Source organism: Anser anser (assembly GCF_964211835.1).
Source record: "Anser anser genome assembly, chromosome: 11".
NCBI classification, from domain to species: Eukaryota; Metazoa; Chordata; class Aves; order Anseriformes; family Anatidae; genus Anser; species Anser anser.
The window spans coordinates 12,465,352-12,485,046 of record NC_139732.1 but is presented as its reverse complement, the minus strand read 5'-3'; the positions used below and the strand labels follow the sequence as shown (position 1 = coordinate 12,485,046).

At 44.2% G+C, this 19,695-nt stretch overlaps 1 protein-coding gene across 4 annotated transcripts in view; it reads right to left on the bottom strand.

Moving 5' to 3' along the window:
* RANBP10 (RAN binding protein 10) overlaps positions 1 to 19,695 on the bottom strand; it is a 76,827-nt gene that overhangs the window by 9,761 nt on the left and 47,371 nt on the right. For all 4 annotated transcript variants that reach the window (XM_083852058.1, XM_083852056.1, XM_083852055.1 and 1 more), the window contains exons 5-7: positions 12,276 to 12,298; positions 6,328 to 6,512; positions 1,432 to 1,544 (exon numbers count right to left, since the gene is read on the bottom strand). In XM_083852058.1, the coding sequence (XP_083708184.1) occupies positions 1,432 to 1,544; positions 6,328 to 6,512; positions 12,276 to 12,298 (321 nt within the window). The remainder of the gene's footprint in view (positions 1 to 1,431; positions 1,545 to 6,327; positions 6,513 to 12,275; positions 12,299 to 19,695) is intronic.

Here is a 19,695-nt window from a genome sequence, read left to right as displayed (position 1 = left end):
TCTACCTTTTTTATTTTCTTCTCTTTTTGTTTTCCACTCTGTGTCTTCCTCACACCTTTTATTTGAGCCCCAACTGCAGAGCTCTGTATTCCTTCCCTCCTGTCTGCCTTGCCACCTGTCCTCAGACAAACCAGACTGTGCTGTCTCACGCATCTCCTGTGAGACCTGACCATTTAAACACAAACCAGCATGAACCCCGGCTGGGGTGAGGGCTGCATGATGCATGACCTGGAAAACATACAGCCCATCAGTACTATCCACGTAAAGGCACCGATGAGCAGCAGCAGCAGCAGCTACCATTGATTCTGGGTATGAAGCTGAGTACCCAAACCAACCTGAATGCTGGCTAAGCACATGTAATGTATGGAGGGAGAACTACAAAGGGGCATGATGCACCTGATACATAACTGTCACATGAGAAGCAGTTCACAAAGGGAAAGGAAATGCATAGGTCAGGGCTTAGCTTGCATTCAACAGGCAGGAGAATGCAGAACACACACCAATATTCTGCAACACTGCGGTCTGAGCCTGTGAATAGAACGGCTAAAAAATAGAAGTACAGCAAGAGAAAGCTGCCAGCCTTATTCTGCAGAAACCAAGAGCGCTTACAGCCCTACAAACTGAGAGATGAACCACCCACTGACAGGCATTGGGCATCAGCCACCTCTCTAGGAAGCCTGTTCTGATGTTCTGAATTTACCTGAACACAAAATGCGCAAAGGGACTGGAAGACTCTGTAACTCTGGGAGTTATAGTCAAAATAGATTGATATGCCTGGTCCCTATAACCATGCTAATAAAACTGCCCAGGCTGCAACAGACTGCATTGAAGAACCCATACCCAAAGGAATCTCCAATGCACAGTGACTTCTGCTCAGTTAAGGCCTTAGGTAACAAGATCTACTCTCCACCAGTTCGGTCCTACCTCCAAGAAAGCACCTTCTGTCCCCGATGTGTGAAACTGCTGGACTCAAAGCTGAGAGTCACCTCACCTCTTCTAATCAGGACAGGGTATATTCAGGTATTCATTTTCAACAGTACTGAGGAAAACTAACCAAGTTCATCAGACAACCCAGTCTCTTTAACACTGACAGGCACGTAGGCCATTTTTCAGAGCAGACGGGCAAAGGAAACAACAGCACCAGTTCTTCAGGCAAGAACGGCAAAAGGTGGAAGTGACACAGTGATGATGGGAAAAGTGCTCAGAGCAGTGGTGCCTGAGTTCTGCTGAACCACAGGCAGCAAAACCAAGCCAGCAGCCTGCTGTGGGCAGCTTTGTACTGTCGTGGAATAACTTTCTCCTTCAACAGTATTTCATTCTTCTGTGAGCAACAGCTTTCACTTTTAAATGTCCTGCGATAACAGCACTGCAGTCTGGAGGATACGATAGCCAGTATGCCGTGTTTTGGGAACAACTACCCAAAAGACTTACTTTGTCTATTCTTTATTGAGGTCTGTTCTTCCTGGATTGTGGTGTCTGTGACTCTGGCAAAGGCAGTTGCTGTTGAACAGTACCCATGATGAACCAAATACGAAGAAACCATACTAGAAAATAAGAAAATACAAATAGATGAAAAGGCATTGGTAATACACAGTAATCACACTGCAGAAAAAAAAATCAGACAAATTTACAGACAAATCAGACAAATTAAAACAGAAGTTGCAATTTCAGTGATCAAACTTAGCTCAGTTACGATATAACCACGGTCCTATTTCTGGGTCCAGATACTACACTTACAAGATAGGCACCCGGTCCTCAGCAAACACTATCAAGACTCTAAATTCACTTAAAAAAAAAAAAAAAGACTCCCAATGCATACACAGCATTTATTTATTTATTTACTGCTGCCTAAGGGTCATTTATAAGAGCTCTGTACTGTGTAACTGACAGTGATGTCTCCTAGTGACATAACATACAGCCAGAAAATCCCAGCTTCAGAGAGGCTTGATAGCTTACAAGTAGACCTCAAAAAAACCTTTTGGTCCTGAATTTCTGTTATTTCCTATCCAGCCAGCAATTATATAATTGGTAGTTGAATCCCCTTATGAATTCTACACATTCACACACTTTTATCTCCTGACTTACACAGAGCAGACTGCTGAGGGTACGCCCTGCCCATTATTCAGAGCATTAAGGAAGGACGATGTCGAACAGGACTGGACCCAGTATTGACCCCTACGTACTGCCTTCCAGCTAGACTTTGCGTCACTGATCACCACCTTCTGGGCCCAGCCATTCAGCCAGTTTTCAACCCACCTTGCTGTCTGCCCACCATCATGCATGAAGACAGCAGCAGCTTGTCTAATGAGGATCTGATGGGAGACAGTGTCAAAGGACTTACTGAAGTCCAGGCAGAGAATATCCACTGCTCTCCCCTCATCTACCAGGGCAGTCATTCCATCACAGAAGCTTCTGAAGCTGGCCAAGCATGACTTCCCCTTGGTTAAGTGATGCTGACTACTCCTGATGATTTTCTTGTCCTTCATGTACCTGGAAATGGTTTTTGGGATTAGCTGCTCCACCACCTTTTCACGGGAGGCTGACTGGCCTGTAGTTCCCTGGGTCCTCCTTCTTGCCCTTCTTGAAGATAAGGGTGACATTTGCTTTCCTACAGCCTTTGGACACTACTCCCAGTCTCCACATTCAAAGTTATTGAGAGTGGCCTCACAATGACATCTGCCAGCACCTACAGCACTCGCGGGTGCATCCCATTACAGCCCATGGACTTATGATTGTCCAGTCTGATTAAGTATTCCCTGACCTGATCCTCTTCCTCTAGGGATGTATCTTTCTTGCTCCAGCCTTTCTCCCAGCTTTTGGGACCTGGGATTTCTGAAAGTTAAGTCTTTCTAGTAAAGACTGAGGCAAAAAAGACATTCAGTACCTCAGCCTTTTCCAAAGGTTGTCCAAAGATATTAGAGTCCTTCAGCAAAGCTTCCTGAAGAAACGGCTACCATGTAGTCCAACACACATAAATATTCAATTAAATAATGAGGTGGCAAAAAATGGACACTTTTTACAGGGAAAGGAAAAAGCACATAAGTACCACAGGAGCCTGTGCTATTAATGTGTTCATAAAATAGGCTCAATGGACCAATGCTTTCACCCACTGCAGATGCTTGTATGCTCAAAGATGCAGGGCATACGCTTTTTTTCTGAATAAGCTGTCTTATTCACTGAGCACTGAGAACGAAGTATTTGCATTTCACTATCAGTGAGCTTCTTCCATCTCTTTGGCTGCTAAGCAAGCTTTCCAAAAGCAGATCCTGAAGTCTTTCCACAGCTTGACAAGATGTTTGCAGGGAATGAAAAGACCCCATAAATTCAACAATCCAGTACATCAGAGTGAAAATTAATACTGAAGTCAATGCCAGTTGTTAAGTCTCTGAGCACAACACTGCTGGGTCAAACCAAACATCCAGTTAGCCCAATACTTATACTTCCCAACTGGTAAAAGCAAATATCTAGAATAAAAGGAACAAGGCACCTTTCCCCCAGACCTGTCCAGCTTCCAATGATTTTGCAGATACTTCTTGTCCTAGAGGTGGTATCTCTCTACATCATAGCCCCAGAAGATTTTTCTTTCTCATATTTCCAGTTGCTTTTTGAATCCAGGCAGTTTTCACTGTATCTTGAGGCGGAGAGTATGGGGAAAAAAAAAAAAAACTCCTCTGTTTTTCCTAAATGCATCACCTGGTTAACTTCACTTGATACCCTTTAATTCTTGCAGCTGAGAAAATAAATGCTTGTTCCTTCCTCATCCTCTCCAGGCTATTCAAGACACATCTTACAGCTCTGCCTTACCCCTCACAGTCATATTTTTCAGTGCTGGGGTTCTGTGTATTTGTTCCTTGCCTTACACCTCCCCCTAACTTTTGTACATCCTGCCTCTTTTTTTTTCCCCCCATGCTTTTCTCACTTCTGCTAAATACCTTTGGGGACTACAGAATCAGAACATCACACAGTGTTCTAGTTAAGGGTACACCACATATTCACACAGTGACAGAATTATTTTTGCCCTTGATTTTTCCCCTAACAACATAGTTGTTTTTTTCCTGCTCACAACCAAAAAATGAACTAATATTTCAGTGCAATGATTCATCATAATCCAAAGGTCTCATTGCTGGAGGATCCCTTCTTCCACGCCATTTCTGAACACCCTCAACAGCACAGACACTACCAGCACACCTCTGAGCACAACGCTACAGCCACCGTCTCCCACGCTGAGAATCACTCACCCACTCACCCCCTCTTTCAAACAATCCAGAATCCACATTGGGAGGTCTGCCCATAGCCTCTAACTGCTTAGGCTCCCTGCCTTACCAAGGGAACTTCTCAAAAGCCTTTTGGACTTCCAAGACAAAGACAGCAGCCTGAGAAACATATCCACATGCCTTGCTGGCTCCTCTTCACAGAATCCACATCCTATTTCTCCACGCATCCATTACACCTACCCTTTGGTAGTGTTCCTATGGATTTGTCTAAGCCAGACACTGAGGCTCTCTCACCCATTGCTCCCTGAATCTCTTCTGAAACACTTCATGAAACACGGTACCGTATGCACCATATTCCCCTTCCCTAGAAACAAGGCACATTGGAGAAAAACTTCATTCCATATCTACAAGCTCATCTGTTTTCTCCTCAAGACCATTTACTAGGACTCTCAGCAAATATCTTGTCCCAAAGACTTTCTCCTCTTCCTCTCACCTATTTCTTCAAGTGCTTCTTTGACAGACATTTCAACCCCAGACACAGCTTCTGCCAAGTCCCCCACTATGAAGCATCCCCCCGTAACAACCTACCTGATTTCTGCTGCACTGAACACACAGGCAAATAATTCAACGTGTAATCAGAGACAAGATATAGCCAGAGATTTGAGGGTTAAAATTTAACTATGGAATTGGCCTCCATAAATTGGCATGAATCTTTAAATCTGTATCTTTTAAAATCCACTTACGCTTAAACCACCACAATTTTGTGCATCTGCAAGTCCCAGTTTCACCGTGCACTTTGTGAAAAAAAAATTAGTTTCTTTGTAAGCTAGAAGGTACTTGTTTTCTAATTCTGTGTTTTGAGAAACTATGAATAATCAGTTCCTAGCTACACTCTCCATGGCACACACGAATCATAGAATCTCCATGGAAGGGACCCACAAGGATCACTGAGTGCAATTCCTGGCTCCACACAGGTCTACCCAACAATTCAGACCATATGACTGACAGCACAGTTCAAATTGTTCTTAAACTCCGACAGGCTTGGTGTTGTGACTACGTTCCCTGGGGAGCCTGTTCCAGTGCACGACCACCCTCTCAGTGAAGAACCTCTTCCTGACGTCCAGCCTGAACCTCCCCTGCCGCAGCTTGACTCCATTCCCTCGGGTCCTATCGCTGGTCACTAAAGAGAACAGATCGGCGCCTGCCCCTCCAATCCCCCTCGTGAGGAAGCTGTAGGCCGTGATAAGGTCCCCCCTCAGCCTCCTCTTGTCCAGGCTGAACAGACCAAGTGACCTAAGCTGATCCTCATATGTCTTCCCCTCTAGGCCCTTCACCATCTTCATAGCCCTCCTCTGGACACTCTCCAACAGTTTCACGTCCTTTTTGTACTGTGGTGCCCAGAACTGCACACAGTACTCGAGGTGAGGCCACACCAGCGCAGAGTAGAGCGGGACAATCCCTTCCCTTGACCGACTAGCAATGCCATGCTTGATGCACCCCATGACTGACAGACAACTCCTGTCTGCTTTCCTTAATTACCTTTTTCCAAGCTGTGGTGCCTTAGTCAACTTTGTCTTTCTTCAAGCAGAAGATACTCCTGACCTCTGACAACTCTTGTCAATTGTTCTCAAGTTCCACTCAGTCCTTTTTGCAATGGGATGACCAGAAATGCATTCAGTATTCAGAAATTTACGAAGTGCCATAATTGTGTTTTCAGTTTGGTTGTGTTTGGAAGCTTAGGCTATTTCTTGCTCTTACATTTCTAAATTCAGCTAGTTTATGTCCTGGCTTTTCTTCTATAATAGAGTTTTTATGGTCTCCTCTCCACTCCCCTTCCCCCAACGCATCATCTCAATGTGGATGTTCTTCCATTATTACAAGCTTTCTTGTAGTCACTGGCTGAAATTTTCTCTTATATCTTTTAAGTTTTAAGCAGCAGCAATCTACTCAGGAAAGACTATTAAGCAACAAAACAGAAGGTAAAACGATGTGTGTTAGATGTGAGAAAAATGCACCAAGTGGAGATTTTTGCCGTAAGAAAGCATAAATCAGCATTAAAAATATTTAAAGCCCAACAGAATAAAAGAAGCTGACCACCAGAACAATGACTTACTTCTGCAGCATGGCTTGCCACTCGCCTAGTCTGTCTCCTATGGGAAACCGCTTAATGGTGCTCTGAATCTTCGCTCGCCACTCCCTCATGTAGTCCTCGATGTCGAACACGAAGGGCTGCTGCCCAAAGTTGGCATCGACTATCTCTCCTGGAGTCTGGAGACCCACTGTAGGGTAGAGATTTGACTGTGAAGGAAAAAGAAGAAACCCGTATTAAACTCAGTTTTCTCTTAGTAGTTCCAGTTACATGGCCTGGTAAGACAAAGGAGCTGCTCTTTAAATTTAAATGTGTAACGGAGTGGGAAGGGGCAAGAGGCCACATTTACAAGGGGCCTCATGACTTATCATGCAGTTACCAAAACTTATTGCATAAAACCAGAGCAACAGGTTCGATCTCCCAGTAATCTGTGATCAGTGCCACAAATGCTGCCTACTATGGCAAGTCCACTTTCCGGCTTAGGGTTCTACAATTTCTACAAGAAGATCAATACTTGTGTAATTAAATAGTAATAAAATTAAAGGAGCGTACTCTCAATCAGCAGATCTAAGTGTTTTCCACTATTTCCACTGAATTGTCTTCTCCCTTGACAAGAAGCTGCTATCGGTATTTTACATCCGATCAAAAGTGAATGGATGGTAGTGGAGCTCTGAGGCTAGATCTTTGATGTTCCCGAGGCAGCATGCCATCCACACAAGAAATTCCACTACTGATAGATTAATTTTATTTTCGTTTTAAGAACAAGCATGTCGTTCCATCTGGATATATTGTTCCCCATTGAAATGTGGGGAAAATAAAAAAAAAGTTACCACTGTGATAATACCTCTAAAATTTAGCTAATAATCCAGCTTCCAGAGAAGATGATCTTATTAGAAACAGATGGTCAAAGTCTATGTACAGAATGCAGGCTGTTTTAACAACGAGCATATGGATACAAATTGAATCCCTGAGACCACTTAAATGTGGAGAAAAGAGAAAGGGCATCAAAAAAGGTACAGGGTTGCCTGGTTCTCACTCTACATCACATTTTTAAGAGCATGTTCCATTCGTAGTAATGTTACTTTTCTACAGCACAAATTACTTTTCTGTTTGCAACACAAGTAAGCTTCATTAATCCTCTGCTTCAGAGCATCTGCAGATGGCCTGCAGCGTTTGAGAAGAAATCTCATGGCACCCATGAACTATTTGGTGGGTTGTTTTTTTCAGTTTGCTCTAACACACTGAAGACTGCTACAGCTAGAAACCGGACAATAGGCAAGGCACAGAGATGCACTGAAGCATGCAGTGAAACTGAAGTCTGGAAGGTGCCCGTTTGTGGTGTCTGGCTCATGACTGAACCCACATCTGATGTCAGGAGGAGCACGCTGCTCGCTCCAGGACAAATGAGCAAGTACCACTGCTGGTGGTCGGACCACCATTCTGAAGAAAGCTAGGATGGTTCTCTCCTCTATGTCAAGTGGCATGGGCTTTCCTACAATTATCTGGAAAATGTATTCAGCAAATTCTATTACAGAGACCTAATACATTGGTAATGTAATTGATCTCCCCTTGAGACGTACTGAAGTGGTGGATTTTACTTTTTGCTACAGATATTAAGATTGTTACGAGGTGTAAATCAGTGGAATCCAAATCACATTAGCAACAATGGAGGCAGCGTGCTGTGGGAAGTGATTACCTCTCTCTTTCACCGGTGTGAATATTGTACCCAGTTCCCCCTCCACATCCATGTCCCCAGAACAAGAGGAGACTCACAAATGGGTTTGGGTCCAGCAGAGTCCTGCTAACATGGTCAGAGGGCTGGAGTGCATGGCACACAATGAGAGGCTGAGGGAACTGGATTTATTTAGCTTGGAGAAGAGAAGGCAAAAAGGAAAATCTAACTGTAAGTCTTCCACTCCCAAAATGGAGGTGATAAAAAAGATGAAAACAGATTCTTCTCAGAGTTGCTCAGTGAAAAGACAAGAGGCAATAGGTACAAGCTGCAACCAGGGAAGTTTTGATGGGACATATGGAAGAAATTCTTCTTTTGAGGATGACCAAGGACTAGAGCAGGGTCCCAGAGAGACTGCAGCATCTCTATCCTTGGAGATTTTCAAAACTTAACTGGATAAGGTTCTGAGCAACCTGCTCTAGCTTTGAAAGCTGCTGGTCACAGAGCAGGAAGTTAGCCTAAATTATCTCCGGAAGTTCCTTCCAGTCTAAATTCTTCTACGATTCCATTATTTTGTGGGTTGCAGTAATAAGATGGTGAAGAAGTAGCCATGCATATTAGCCCACATGAACTCTCAGTATTACCACATCATAGAGGAGCAAAGGCGTAATGGCAGCTCCAGTAATAATGAGGATCTACTCAGAGGTGTGTGGCTGGTACTGTACCTTTCTGGACTCTCAAATATCAAAGGAAAAAAATGAATCTGTAAATGCAGGCTGGGAACTGACATCAGAAATCAGGATGACTGCATCACTGCTGACTCAGCACACCTCCTCCTTTCACATTTTCACACCAAGGAAATTGCTATGTTACAGGTGTGCAAGGAAAAAGGCAGTACGATAAAGGAGGAGCTACTAGAGGAAGATGTCCTTTTTTAAGTCAGTCTCTCCCCTCTTTCAAACATAGGTACCAAAGAAATATCTCTAATGAGGGACCAGATCTTCTCCACAATCCGTATTTTAGACTTACTTGAATTCTGATGTTATGAACCCAAGGACCTCCAAAGCCAGGAATCAGATCCCCAGAGTACTGAGAAGTTAAAAGACAAAAACCCCAAACTAGAACATATCACCTATTTTTCAGCTACTTTGGGGTATGCTCATCTTTGAGGGGAAGCTGCCTACCCCTAACTAGTCTGAAATCGTCTCAGAGTTAAAATTCCATTTTTCACGTGTAGGATGTGTCCTCTCTGTGCAGCAACTGTAGGCAAGTACACACACCCCCAGCGCCCTGCCAGACACAGGGAGACATCATCCTAGAGCCCACTAACTAGGTGGGTGCTTCTCCTGCCAAGCTCTTCAGGCACACTTTCCCAATGACTTTTCACCACCTCACCCTCCTGATGTCAATGGCTAGGTGCTCCTACCCCCCAGTTTGTCTTTACTTGTTTTTTTGTTTATTTGGATTTTTAACCTCCTCCTCACTTTGTGGCCCTGCTCTCAGCACTTCCACATTCTGCTTTTTCACGTTTCCTACTCTTGTCACACAGCAGTTTCAGCAAACTGCCAGGCAGGATAAACCTGGGCTTGCATAAACGGCACACGTAGGCCTAAGCGTTGATTTGAATTGGTGAAAGATGGGAAAACTCCCTCTGTGGGATCTTCACTTCTATTTGCAAGCAGTTATTTCTGTGTTATCTTCAGCCCGTGAGGTTTCTTTTTCCACCCGTGTACATTTGTACAAACGTAAACAGTCTGCAGGGGGAACTGAAACACAGAACAACCTGAAGCAATCACGCTTCACTGTGTGTGCGAATTATCACAAGAAATTGTGGTTTTCCATTACAAGTATCCATTTCAACCTCCTACTATTGCAAATACTGCAAAACACTGTCTTCATCACTTGAAAGGGAAATTTTGCAACTTGCACTTCGAGGATACAATTACTAGGCTGCTAATGCTTCGAAGGGTCAAATTAATTCCTTGTGTAGCCTCACTGCGATGTCAACAGAATCACTCTAGAAATTATTTAAGCTCAAAAGGTGGAAAAGCAACAGGGCTTAACTGGCCAACCTTCTCATTGATATGTGCCACCAGTGAGCTCCAACATTACATAGGCTATAATGGAAGAAAAAGCGTTCAAATTACAGCCCCTACCAGGGGGATTTCAGTAACTGGGTATGTAACAGAGGCAGAACCAAAAATTGGATGTCAGCCGCTCAAATCAGAGAACTTAAAAGGGTGACTCAGGGACGACTGCTGTCTCCATTCCCATGTGCAGTTAAATTTTCCGACTGCGGTTTTAGCAGGTGAAGAAAAAATTACATCTTTCACGTGATGTATGTGTTCTCTTCTTTATGTTAAAATGAATGCATATTGTGTTTCTGCCAGGAACATAATGCTGTAATAAATGACAAAATATCACTTCCAAGTTATATCAACTTCACATTCCCTACTACTGCAAGGCTTCTCTGGCAACAGTTGGTATATTTAAATCAAAAGTCTCTCTTGGGTCTGGGGTTCCCTTCTTTAGGAAAGGGCAGTAACCTTAATTGTCTGGAAAAGAAGCCAAGAAACAATGGACTGAGAGAGCCAAAAAGGCCAGAACAGGATACGGAATACACAGGCATCTAAAAGAGTGAGGGAAGAAGGAAGTGATTCAAGGGAAGGATGCTAGAGAAGGAGGGTGGGAATGATGGAAGTCAGGTGCAGGCATCCTTAAGGTGAATTTGACAACACAGCAGTTGAGCCATTTAGAATATGGAGAGAAGCATGCCGGTCTCCTGCCATTGCTTGCATCCACAGTCAAGGGGTGAAATAACCAGTCAAGCTTTTGCCTCTCTTTTTAAAGAGAAATTATCTTGTAGAGGGTAAGTCCCAACAGTAGGAGGCCTATAGAGCATTCACTGTTCTCCTTTCTGGCCCAGAAAAAGTGTCACAGATTAGCTGCTGCTGTAAAAACCAGAAGCCACAGAAAACAACTCAGCAAACTCTGGCTAGTAAAAGGCACAGAGATACCATGTAGCCACTGGAAACTGCCGTAAGCTATTTGAAGAGCTGATCCCCACACCAACCTGACCAGATCTTCCTCCAATTTAACATTAAAACAAAATCATCTTGGCGCAGGACATAGGCAAACAAGCTTGAAGGAACAGCAGGATGGAGGGATGCCCTGGGCTCAGGAGCGTTTTGGGTTCAGCCTCAGCAGCACTGCCAGACCTCGCTGCTGCAAGAGCCCTGCTGCCTGTTCTGCTCCCGTGCATCTTCCCCAGCTGTCTACTCCCTCTCTGTAAAAGAGACTCAATGCTAGGCACAAGTGCACATTAAATTTATAAATCAGCCTGCTGTGCGCTCCTGGATTAAAAAGAAGCAACTTACAGTAAGCAGGACAGGTAATATCAACCTGCCAACTCTGTACTGTGAAGGGCTACAGCAACACTTCAGCTGTATAGGACGAAACAACTGCGTGTGTGTTTCGGTTTGATAGCTATTTTTGGCTGATGAGAGGCTAAATAGTAATTATCTGTCTATTCCAGCATGACGACCGCTCTCATTTCAGGAAGAGCAGCAGTCTAGCCAAATGAACCACTCTTTTTGTTCCTGACCCACTAGCCACAGAGAAGGCTGTGCTTTGGGAAGAGGTGACTGCACGTTATTGCCTACGTTAACTCAGCTGGCGTCACCGCACGCAAGGGGAACTCAGCATCGGTGCTGGTGAATCAGAAGAATAACTATCAACCCCGAAGGCGTGCCAAATATGTTCTTCCAGCAATTCCACATGCTGGGTACTGATCACGGGAGGAGGCTTGTCAAAAACTGGTGCGATGAGCCTAGCGACAGCCTTCCCTAACCACCACCTTTGAAACGACTCCACAGCTGCAAGATTTCGACGAGAGCGGGAGAGGCTGGGAATAACAACATCAGGCATTTCTGTGCCCTCTGAGGGCAGAACATGAGAGGCCACCCAGTGACTTTACACATATACTCCCCATAATCAATGCTGTGTTTGGAAGACAGTGACCTGTAACAGAGTCTGAATCCAGGCTTTAATTCCAGGAGAAGGAGCAACTTATTCTTAGAGCTGGTGAGGGATCAGAGGAAGCGTGTGAGTAGCCCACATCCTAGCCACAGAACTATGAAGTTTCAGAAAAGGGAGCATCCACATCATTCAGTACTGTGTGTTACCATTTTTTAACAGGGTATCAAAACAAAACAAACAAAAAAAAATTCACACCCCCACACTCTTCCCCCTCCCTTCTGTTTGCATCCTTAGTTAAAATACTGAAAATAGGTGTACTTACAGGGAGGTCTGTAAAGGCTATACCTGTGGGGGGAAAAATATTAGAATTAAAAAGACAAAGGATTTTTTCCCTGCTTGACTACATCCATAACATTCTACAAAAATTTACTACATCTCAATAAATCCCAGCTTGGACCTTGCGTTTCACCACCTGTCATATTTAGAAATAACTTCCCTCCCCAACCCACTCCTCTGCAAGGTTTTGACTCTGGAGACATGTTCATGGAAAAGCCTGATTTTTCAGACATCTCTTCTTACAATTTAATTTCCCAAAAAGCAGCTCCTCTTTTCTTTGCTTCTCCTTCTGTTACTCTGAAGGAGTTAGTTAGTTAGTTTTCCAGACTTTGGGTTTAGAAACAGAGCTTTACTGTCACTTTGCCTTGGTTTAGGCTATAGCTGCTTCTTCTCACCAACCAGACAGGAATGAATATTCAACACTTTGCGTTGCAGTTGGGGAACGTCCTTGCAACAGGAGCAAGTTGCAGCCTCCAGCACCTGAGAAATACTGTGCAAAGAACAGCTTCATCCTCCATGATGCTGTTACAGTTCCAAGTAGAGATGATGGAAAAAAGTGTACGGTTTCCCTTTTTATTTAATTTGGCATACGAGAAAAGAGATATCAAGCAAAACCTACTAGAAATCATAGCTGCTCGCAGCAGGATCTGTTTCTGATGGACTAAATATCAATTGCAGAGAGGACAGAGAGGGCCAACAGTCACTATCAAGAAAGAATGGGACGCTATTGCAATGCACTGCTCACCTTATCAGGCTGAGCTTGATTAATGTTTTATGGTAACATTTCAGGAGTCAATCTAGAATCCTCAGTCCCTCCCCGCTTTCCATCCCCAGTCAGAGGGGGAAGACCAGCCTTTGGTCTCGACACCAGCACGTCCAATTCTAACACACGCTCCACCTCTCAGCCCTGCCCCAGTCCCTTCTGCACTGCACTGAAATGCACAGAAGCAATAGAGCACCATTCTGTTTTTAATGTTACAGCTATTTTACATGGACATATCATGTGTTCAACCAGAAAACCAAAAGCTGCAAGGTAACGTTACCAGATGAGCCTGAAATGGTAATTTAAAACAAGTTTAGGAGTCAATGTACAAAACAATTACCATTTGAAACAGCACAGATCTGAAGTTGAATGCTCAGGAAAATAAAAGGATTTTGACTAAATAAATAGCCAATAATGTTTAATTAACATCACGGCAGCTTGGATTTTTTCTGCTGAGTATCCTCTCTGCAAACCACACAAAATTGGATCGGTGTACAAGTGATGTTGAATACCTGGCTGAGAAATCCATGTAGCAACTATTCGTCACATCCCGTCACTTTGTCTGTCCACTTACTGTTCTGCACATTGTGCATGTCCTGCCCTAAACCTGTTTTCGACATGCTCATCACCACAGGCATAAGCTTCACACTTGTTTTGCTTAGCTAGATCAAAGTTTATTGCTACCCTTTAAAAAGAATGAGGCTAACCTCCTCATTGGAAGTCCCCTCCTCTGCTCTCCGGCATCACTCAGAGCTAAAGGTGGCCCAGCCTTGCCAAGAAAACTTGTGCAGCTGCATCGAGTGCATGGGCAAACATACGACTTGTGAATGGAATGTAACATGGGCAGAAAATCAGCTGGACCGTCAGGATTGAAGGGTTGTGATCACACAAAGTCCAAGCGCTGTCCTGCAGGGATCGATGCTAGGGCCAACACAGTTTAACATCTACTCTGCCGACCTGGACGATGGGAGGGTGTGCACTCTCAGCAGGTTCGCAGACATTACCAAACAGGAGTATGGGCAATACGCTGGAGGGCATACTGCTGTTAAGCAGGACCTCAACAGGCTGGAGAAAAGATCCAGCACAAACCTCACGAAGCTCAGCAAAAGCAACTGAAGAGCCCTTCCACCACAAGAGTGAGTCCAGCAGAAGCCAACAAGTTGAAGAGAGGTGAAAGGAAGAAGTGTTCAGGCTTAAGAGCATCAGGGAAGAAACTTGCAGCTGCCTAATGGGAGGGTACTGAACAGACAGAGCCAGACTCTTCTCAAGGATGCATGGTGACAAGACAGGAGGAAACAAAGACATGTTGCAACATGGCAAATTCTGATTAGATATCAGCTGGGCTGAGGGGAATCAGCATGAAGGCGGTCAAAACTGAATCACAGGAACAGAAAAGCTCCCTGGGGATATCCAGAACTTGACGAGTTTCTGAGTAACCTGACCTAGTAGGCCCTGCTGTCAGCAGGGAGGTGAAGGCTTGACTTCCTGAGATCCCTCCCAATGTAAACTGCTCTATGATTCTATAAATAAAGGTATTGCACTGCCTTTAAATTAAGGCATTTATATGTTTGGTGCCCTGTTACGAAACTAAGACCAATAAAATGCTTTAGGTGTACAGATCTAGATCTGTTGCACAAGTATGTCTGCTTAGACAGTTCATCCTGAACCCATTCTGCTAGGTACTTGCATCCAACAAAGTCAACAGCAGAAAGCAGAAGAATCACAGCTCTAACTAGGCAGCTGAATTTGAAACTGCACTCTCTGCAGCACCTCCAAAGCCTGGATCCAATTTAAAATAACATCAGAAATTCAAAGACATAAGAACTGGACAGTTTAAGAAGTCAGGAGCAAATGTGTGAAGAGCCTCTCCTGTGAATCCACAACGTTAACCTTATCATCACGACAGTGATAAAAAGGCATGTACTTTAAATGACGTTTCAGTGCTGAGGCCTAGTCTGATCAACACTTTCACCTGCCATCTCATCAGAGGACTTCCACCTTTCAATGACTAACAAACACGTACCCCCATGCACACAACCTGCTTACAGGTCATCTAGCCAAGCTGTGCCCTCCACCCTGCAACCATCATCCTGTCTGCCTCACAGTTGGCCACTTCCTTCAGAATACACTTCAGAATACAAATTGCACAAGACAACACACATTTGGGTGATCAGTACCAATGCTCCACTTAGTAGATGGCAGGGTACTCTTTCAGCTTCTGTTTAGGTAATCTCAACTCAGAGAATGCATTGCTGCGAACTGCAATACACGACAACACATTCAGCAAAGCAGGCATCTTGAAGGGTAGACTGAGAAATATCAACCCATGAAATATTCAGATACTTCTACAAGTTGTTGCTGAGAAGCACTATTAAACTCACACAGCTCTACACACTCCTGGAAAACAGCTACCATTCAGTCAAGGCACTTGGGAGAAAAACCGCTTTTACAGAGAAACCAGGCTGTAACTGCATTTGGTATTCGCCTTTTGGTTCAAACTTGGATCATCTATAAAGTCTTGTTTTAAACCTCCCAATGCCCTTGCTCTATGAAAACTTGATTTGAGTGTTTCAGGACAAACCTGCTAAACTGGGAAAGCTGGGAAGGACATCTGTGGGTCCCTGATAGATTTCTTCATTTTCCCCGATGCTCCTGTTAATCTCCAGACTGGTGACAAAATGGGTAACTTGGTCTTTCCAAGCACCTGCACTCGAACTCAGACAGACCACAGGACGTTTTCTATGCCAGGACTTCAGAGGGTTGCATACTCTTTTTATAGCCTTGCTGGTCCATTTTCCTCTGTCTGCTGTCAAAGTCTGAGATCTGAAACACTCATACCTTAGTCCCTGAGCGAACTCCTCCACACAATCACAGAGACCTGTAGCAGTCACTACATCATTCCTTTATTATTTCCTGCATCCAAGACTCTCTGCTTAATGTCTGGAGCCCCACATTTCTCCCTCTTTCTCTCCTAATTCACCCTTCCAGCCATATCACATCATCTTTTTTGTTGCCAGGACTCTGCTCAGAATTTGTCAAAAGCATTTAATCATCAGCCAGAAGACATTCTAGTTGTTTTCCAGAACAGAGAATTAAGAGTATATCCAATGTCAAACAGCTTTCATGTGATGTCTCCAAAGAAATTTCAAGACTTAGCTCCAACCAAAACATCCAGAATTTGGAATGGCCAATTTAGAACGTGTTCCTACACAGTGCTCTTGATAGACCTGATTAAATGGAAAAGTATGGAGACAATAGAAGATTACAGTTAAGCAACAGGAGAAAACTGCAAGGAAAACAAAGTGATGGGATATCTAAATAATAGGTGAAAAGGTTAAAACGCCCGAAGGTGTAAAATGCCCTGAAACCTGCTGTCAAGCTAACTGTCATCAAAAAGGGGCTGATTAGTCTCATGAATATATTTGATATTTGCAGCAGCATTACACAAACAGCATTACACAATGACCTAATTTTCTAAGGGGAGAGAGATACAGCTTCAGCAGCTGAAGATGTTGAGTCAGGGAGCATCAGCAAAAAGCACTTTCATCTCCTTCCCGGTGATTCTTGGGTTTGCACAACACACAAATGAGATTTCTCAGGTTAGCATTAAATATCATTAAACGTTCACAATCTTCATGGAGACACTTATGCCAGAGCAAAAGGGTACTGACTTTCAAATAAATCATTGCTCCTGTCTCCTCCTGGTCTTGGTTCCCCTGCTGACACCCACCTCACCCCCCTCTCTCTCATCTGTCTGCTCAGTGCCCATGAACTGGTCTCTGTGGCCTTGCGGGGCTCAGACACACTTCTCGGCATTCAACAGGAAGCCCTTCTCTTGAATGCCCTCTTTCTTTATCAGTAGCAAAACCAGTGGACTTTAGTAACAGTCTTCCTGGCTGAGGTTTTCATTCCAATTTTGTAAAAGACAGTAAAGTGTTCCAGCAGCTTTTGCTGGGGCCAGGGCAAGGACTGATGGTCCGCTACCCCCTAGCACTTCAATCACTGTCTCTGCTGACCACATCACCTGGCCTCTCTAATACAACCATTATGCCGCCACACCTGGAAGAGGAGCTGGTATATGCGTGAGCCAGTTGTGAAAGCTCAGGAGATTCTCCTACTTATAATTTTCTCATACGTATCAGGTCTTGTACTGGTACATCTGAACAGCCCAAGAGGAGGAGACCCAAGAAACAGCAATGTCTATAATGTACCGAAGTTCTCCAGGCACGGTGCAATTTAATTCCCTTCCTTTCCTGTTTCTTCCTAGTGGCATCGTTCACAGCTGGGGGAGGCTGGCCTCCAAGGGATCACTGAATGTCAGATTAGAAAATACAAGCTTTCCACGCAAGAAAAAAAAACATCTGAACAAAAAGGAGCACTAAAAATCAAGAAAGGAAGACGAGGCAATTTCACTGCTGTAAAGACCTGAAAACATCCCAAACAAAACAAATCTATGAGCAGGACATGAGGCAAAGAATCAGAAGGCTGTAGCAAGGAAATGTGATACAAAAGTTATTGAACTGTTCTCTTCACTTGACTTCATCTGCCCAGACACCACAACAGGACATGACCGTGTGAAGAGAACGGAGGACAGAGCAAGCAACGACATTTCAGCTGCCTCCCTTTCTACCCCGCAGATTCCTGCTAAGTAAAAGGAATTAATTTTCCAGTGAATAAATTTGTATTCGTTAAATAAATAGCAGACCTGCCCTCTTCCTGACCGTTACGGTTTCATTCCGAAGGAAAGTCACACCGCTTGTCAAACTGAAAAATGGTGAAGCTAGAAAACCATCTACTCACGTAAAGGTGACAGCCAGAGATGCACAGCACTAGCCACCATTCTATTTCTGAGTAAATGCACACTAAAAATCAAGAGCAGCGACCAAAGGGAGAGATTTTGTGAAGTCTTTTTAACTATTTCAGCACCGTAATCATTGTTGCATGGTGAACTCATCTCATTCCTAAGCAACAGCCTACATCATCAGCGGTTGCTTTCACACCTCTACTTGTCTTCACAGTGGAGGACTGATGAGGGCAATATCCACAGATTATGAGTTAAATTTAGAATAACCCAGCTATTAGAAATCCAGGCAATGAATTAATACCTACAGACTACAAACGACTCCTCATCACACTGGTGACTGGTCTCACTAGGTAGGAAGCCCGAAGTCTTCACTAGAAGTCAGCCCAGCAGTACGCACAGTCTGGCCAATAAATAGCTATTAATTCAAAAAAGAAGAAGCCAAATCATATTCCTAAAGAAACATTCTTAACTCTGAGCAACTGCCCAGCAGGCTTCTGATCAGGGCTCCATTCCTAGTATCAGAATATTAAAAACAAGTCGCAAAGGATGCTCAGAGAATTTTTCTTCCATTCAGGGACGGAGACCTCAATCTGTCGCAAAGCATCAGGACCAGCTGCTGAATGTAATGCTACAGACTCAATCTAGAACGCTTCTGGGAAGCAACATGCCTAATTTCTAGGCAATCATCCCCTAAAAATCAACAAATAGTTGGTATGAAATCAGAGGAAAATTGAAAACAATTTTCTGAAAGAAGTTATGTTTGCATGAGCACTAGGCCTTTCTCAGTCTGCCTCACAGGAGGGATTCTTCTGGAGATTGAGCGGGAACAGCCCCACACCTCAGATCCATATCTCTGTTGTAACTCTAAGATAGCCTGGTGCTTCCACAGAATTGCAGACTGGTTGAGGTCAGCAGGGACCTCTGGATCCATCTGGTCCAACCCCTCTGCTCCAGCAGGGCCACCCAGAGCCTGTGCCCAGGACCAAGTCCAGACAGCTTCTGAAGATCTCCAAGGATGAGAACTCAACAACTTCTGGGCAGCCTGTGCCAGTGCTCCATCACCTGCTCAGCACTGAAGTGCTTCCTGATGTTCAGAGGGAGCGTTCTGTGCTCCAGTTTGTGCCCATTGCTTCTTGCGCTGGCACTGGGCACCACTGGAAATAGCCGGACTCTGTCCCCCCTTCACCTCTCTTCAGGTATTTACAGACGTTGATGAGATCTCCCCAAGCCTCCTCTTCTCCAGGCTGAGCAGTCCCAGCTCTCTTGGCCCATCCTCATAGCAGAGATGCTCCGGTCCTTTCAGCATCTTGGTGGCTTTTGGCTGGACCCTATCCAACAGCTCAATCTCTCTCTTGCAGCAGGGAGCCCAGTACTTTTCCCACCAAGAGCTCACCACCAGAAATTATGCACACACTGCGCTCCAGTCCCACTCTTTTCTTCAGCTCAGCCAGTCACTCAAACAACTTCTGTTCTGATAGCTGTTCTCATGGGGGTGTTTTTCTACCAGCTTCTTCACCATGAATTCAACAAAGTATAATTGATACAGCAAGGAGAAGCAAAGGAAAGGACTGCTTGCCCCCTGCCAAACCAAAATGAATTTCAGTGCAGAAAGTGAGATGAAGTTCTCAGAATCTACTGCGTGTCTCATGCAACAAAAAAAAATTACAAGAATTTATCCAGGGTGGAGAATATGTCATCCAAAGTAAAGATATTTTAGGCAAAAATGGCCACAGCTTTCTATTTTAGACAAATCAGATAAACTGGATGCCTGGAAAACATCTCTGAGATATTCCTTTAGGCAAAATACTAAAGTCCTTAACTTTAGGAGAACTACTGGGA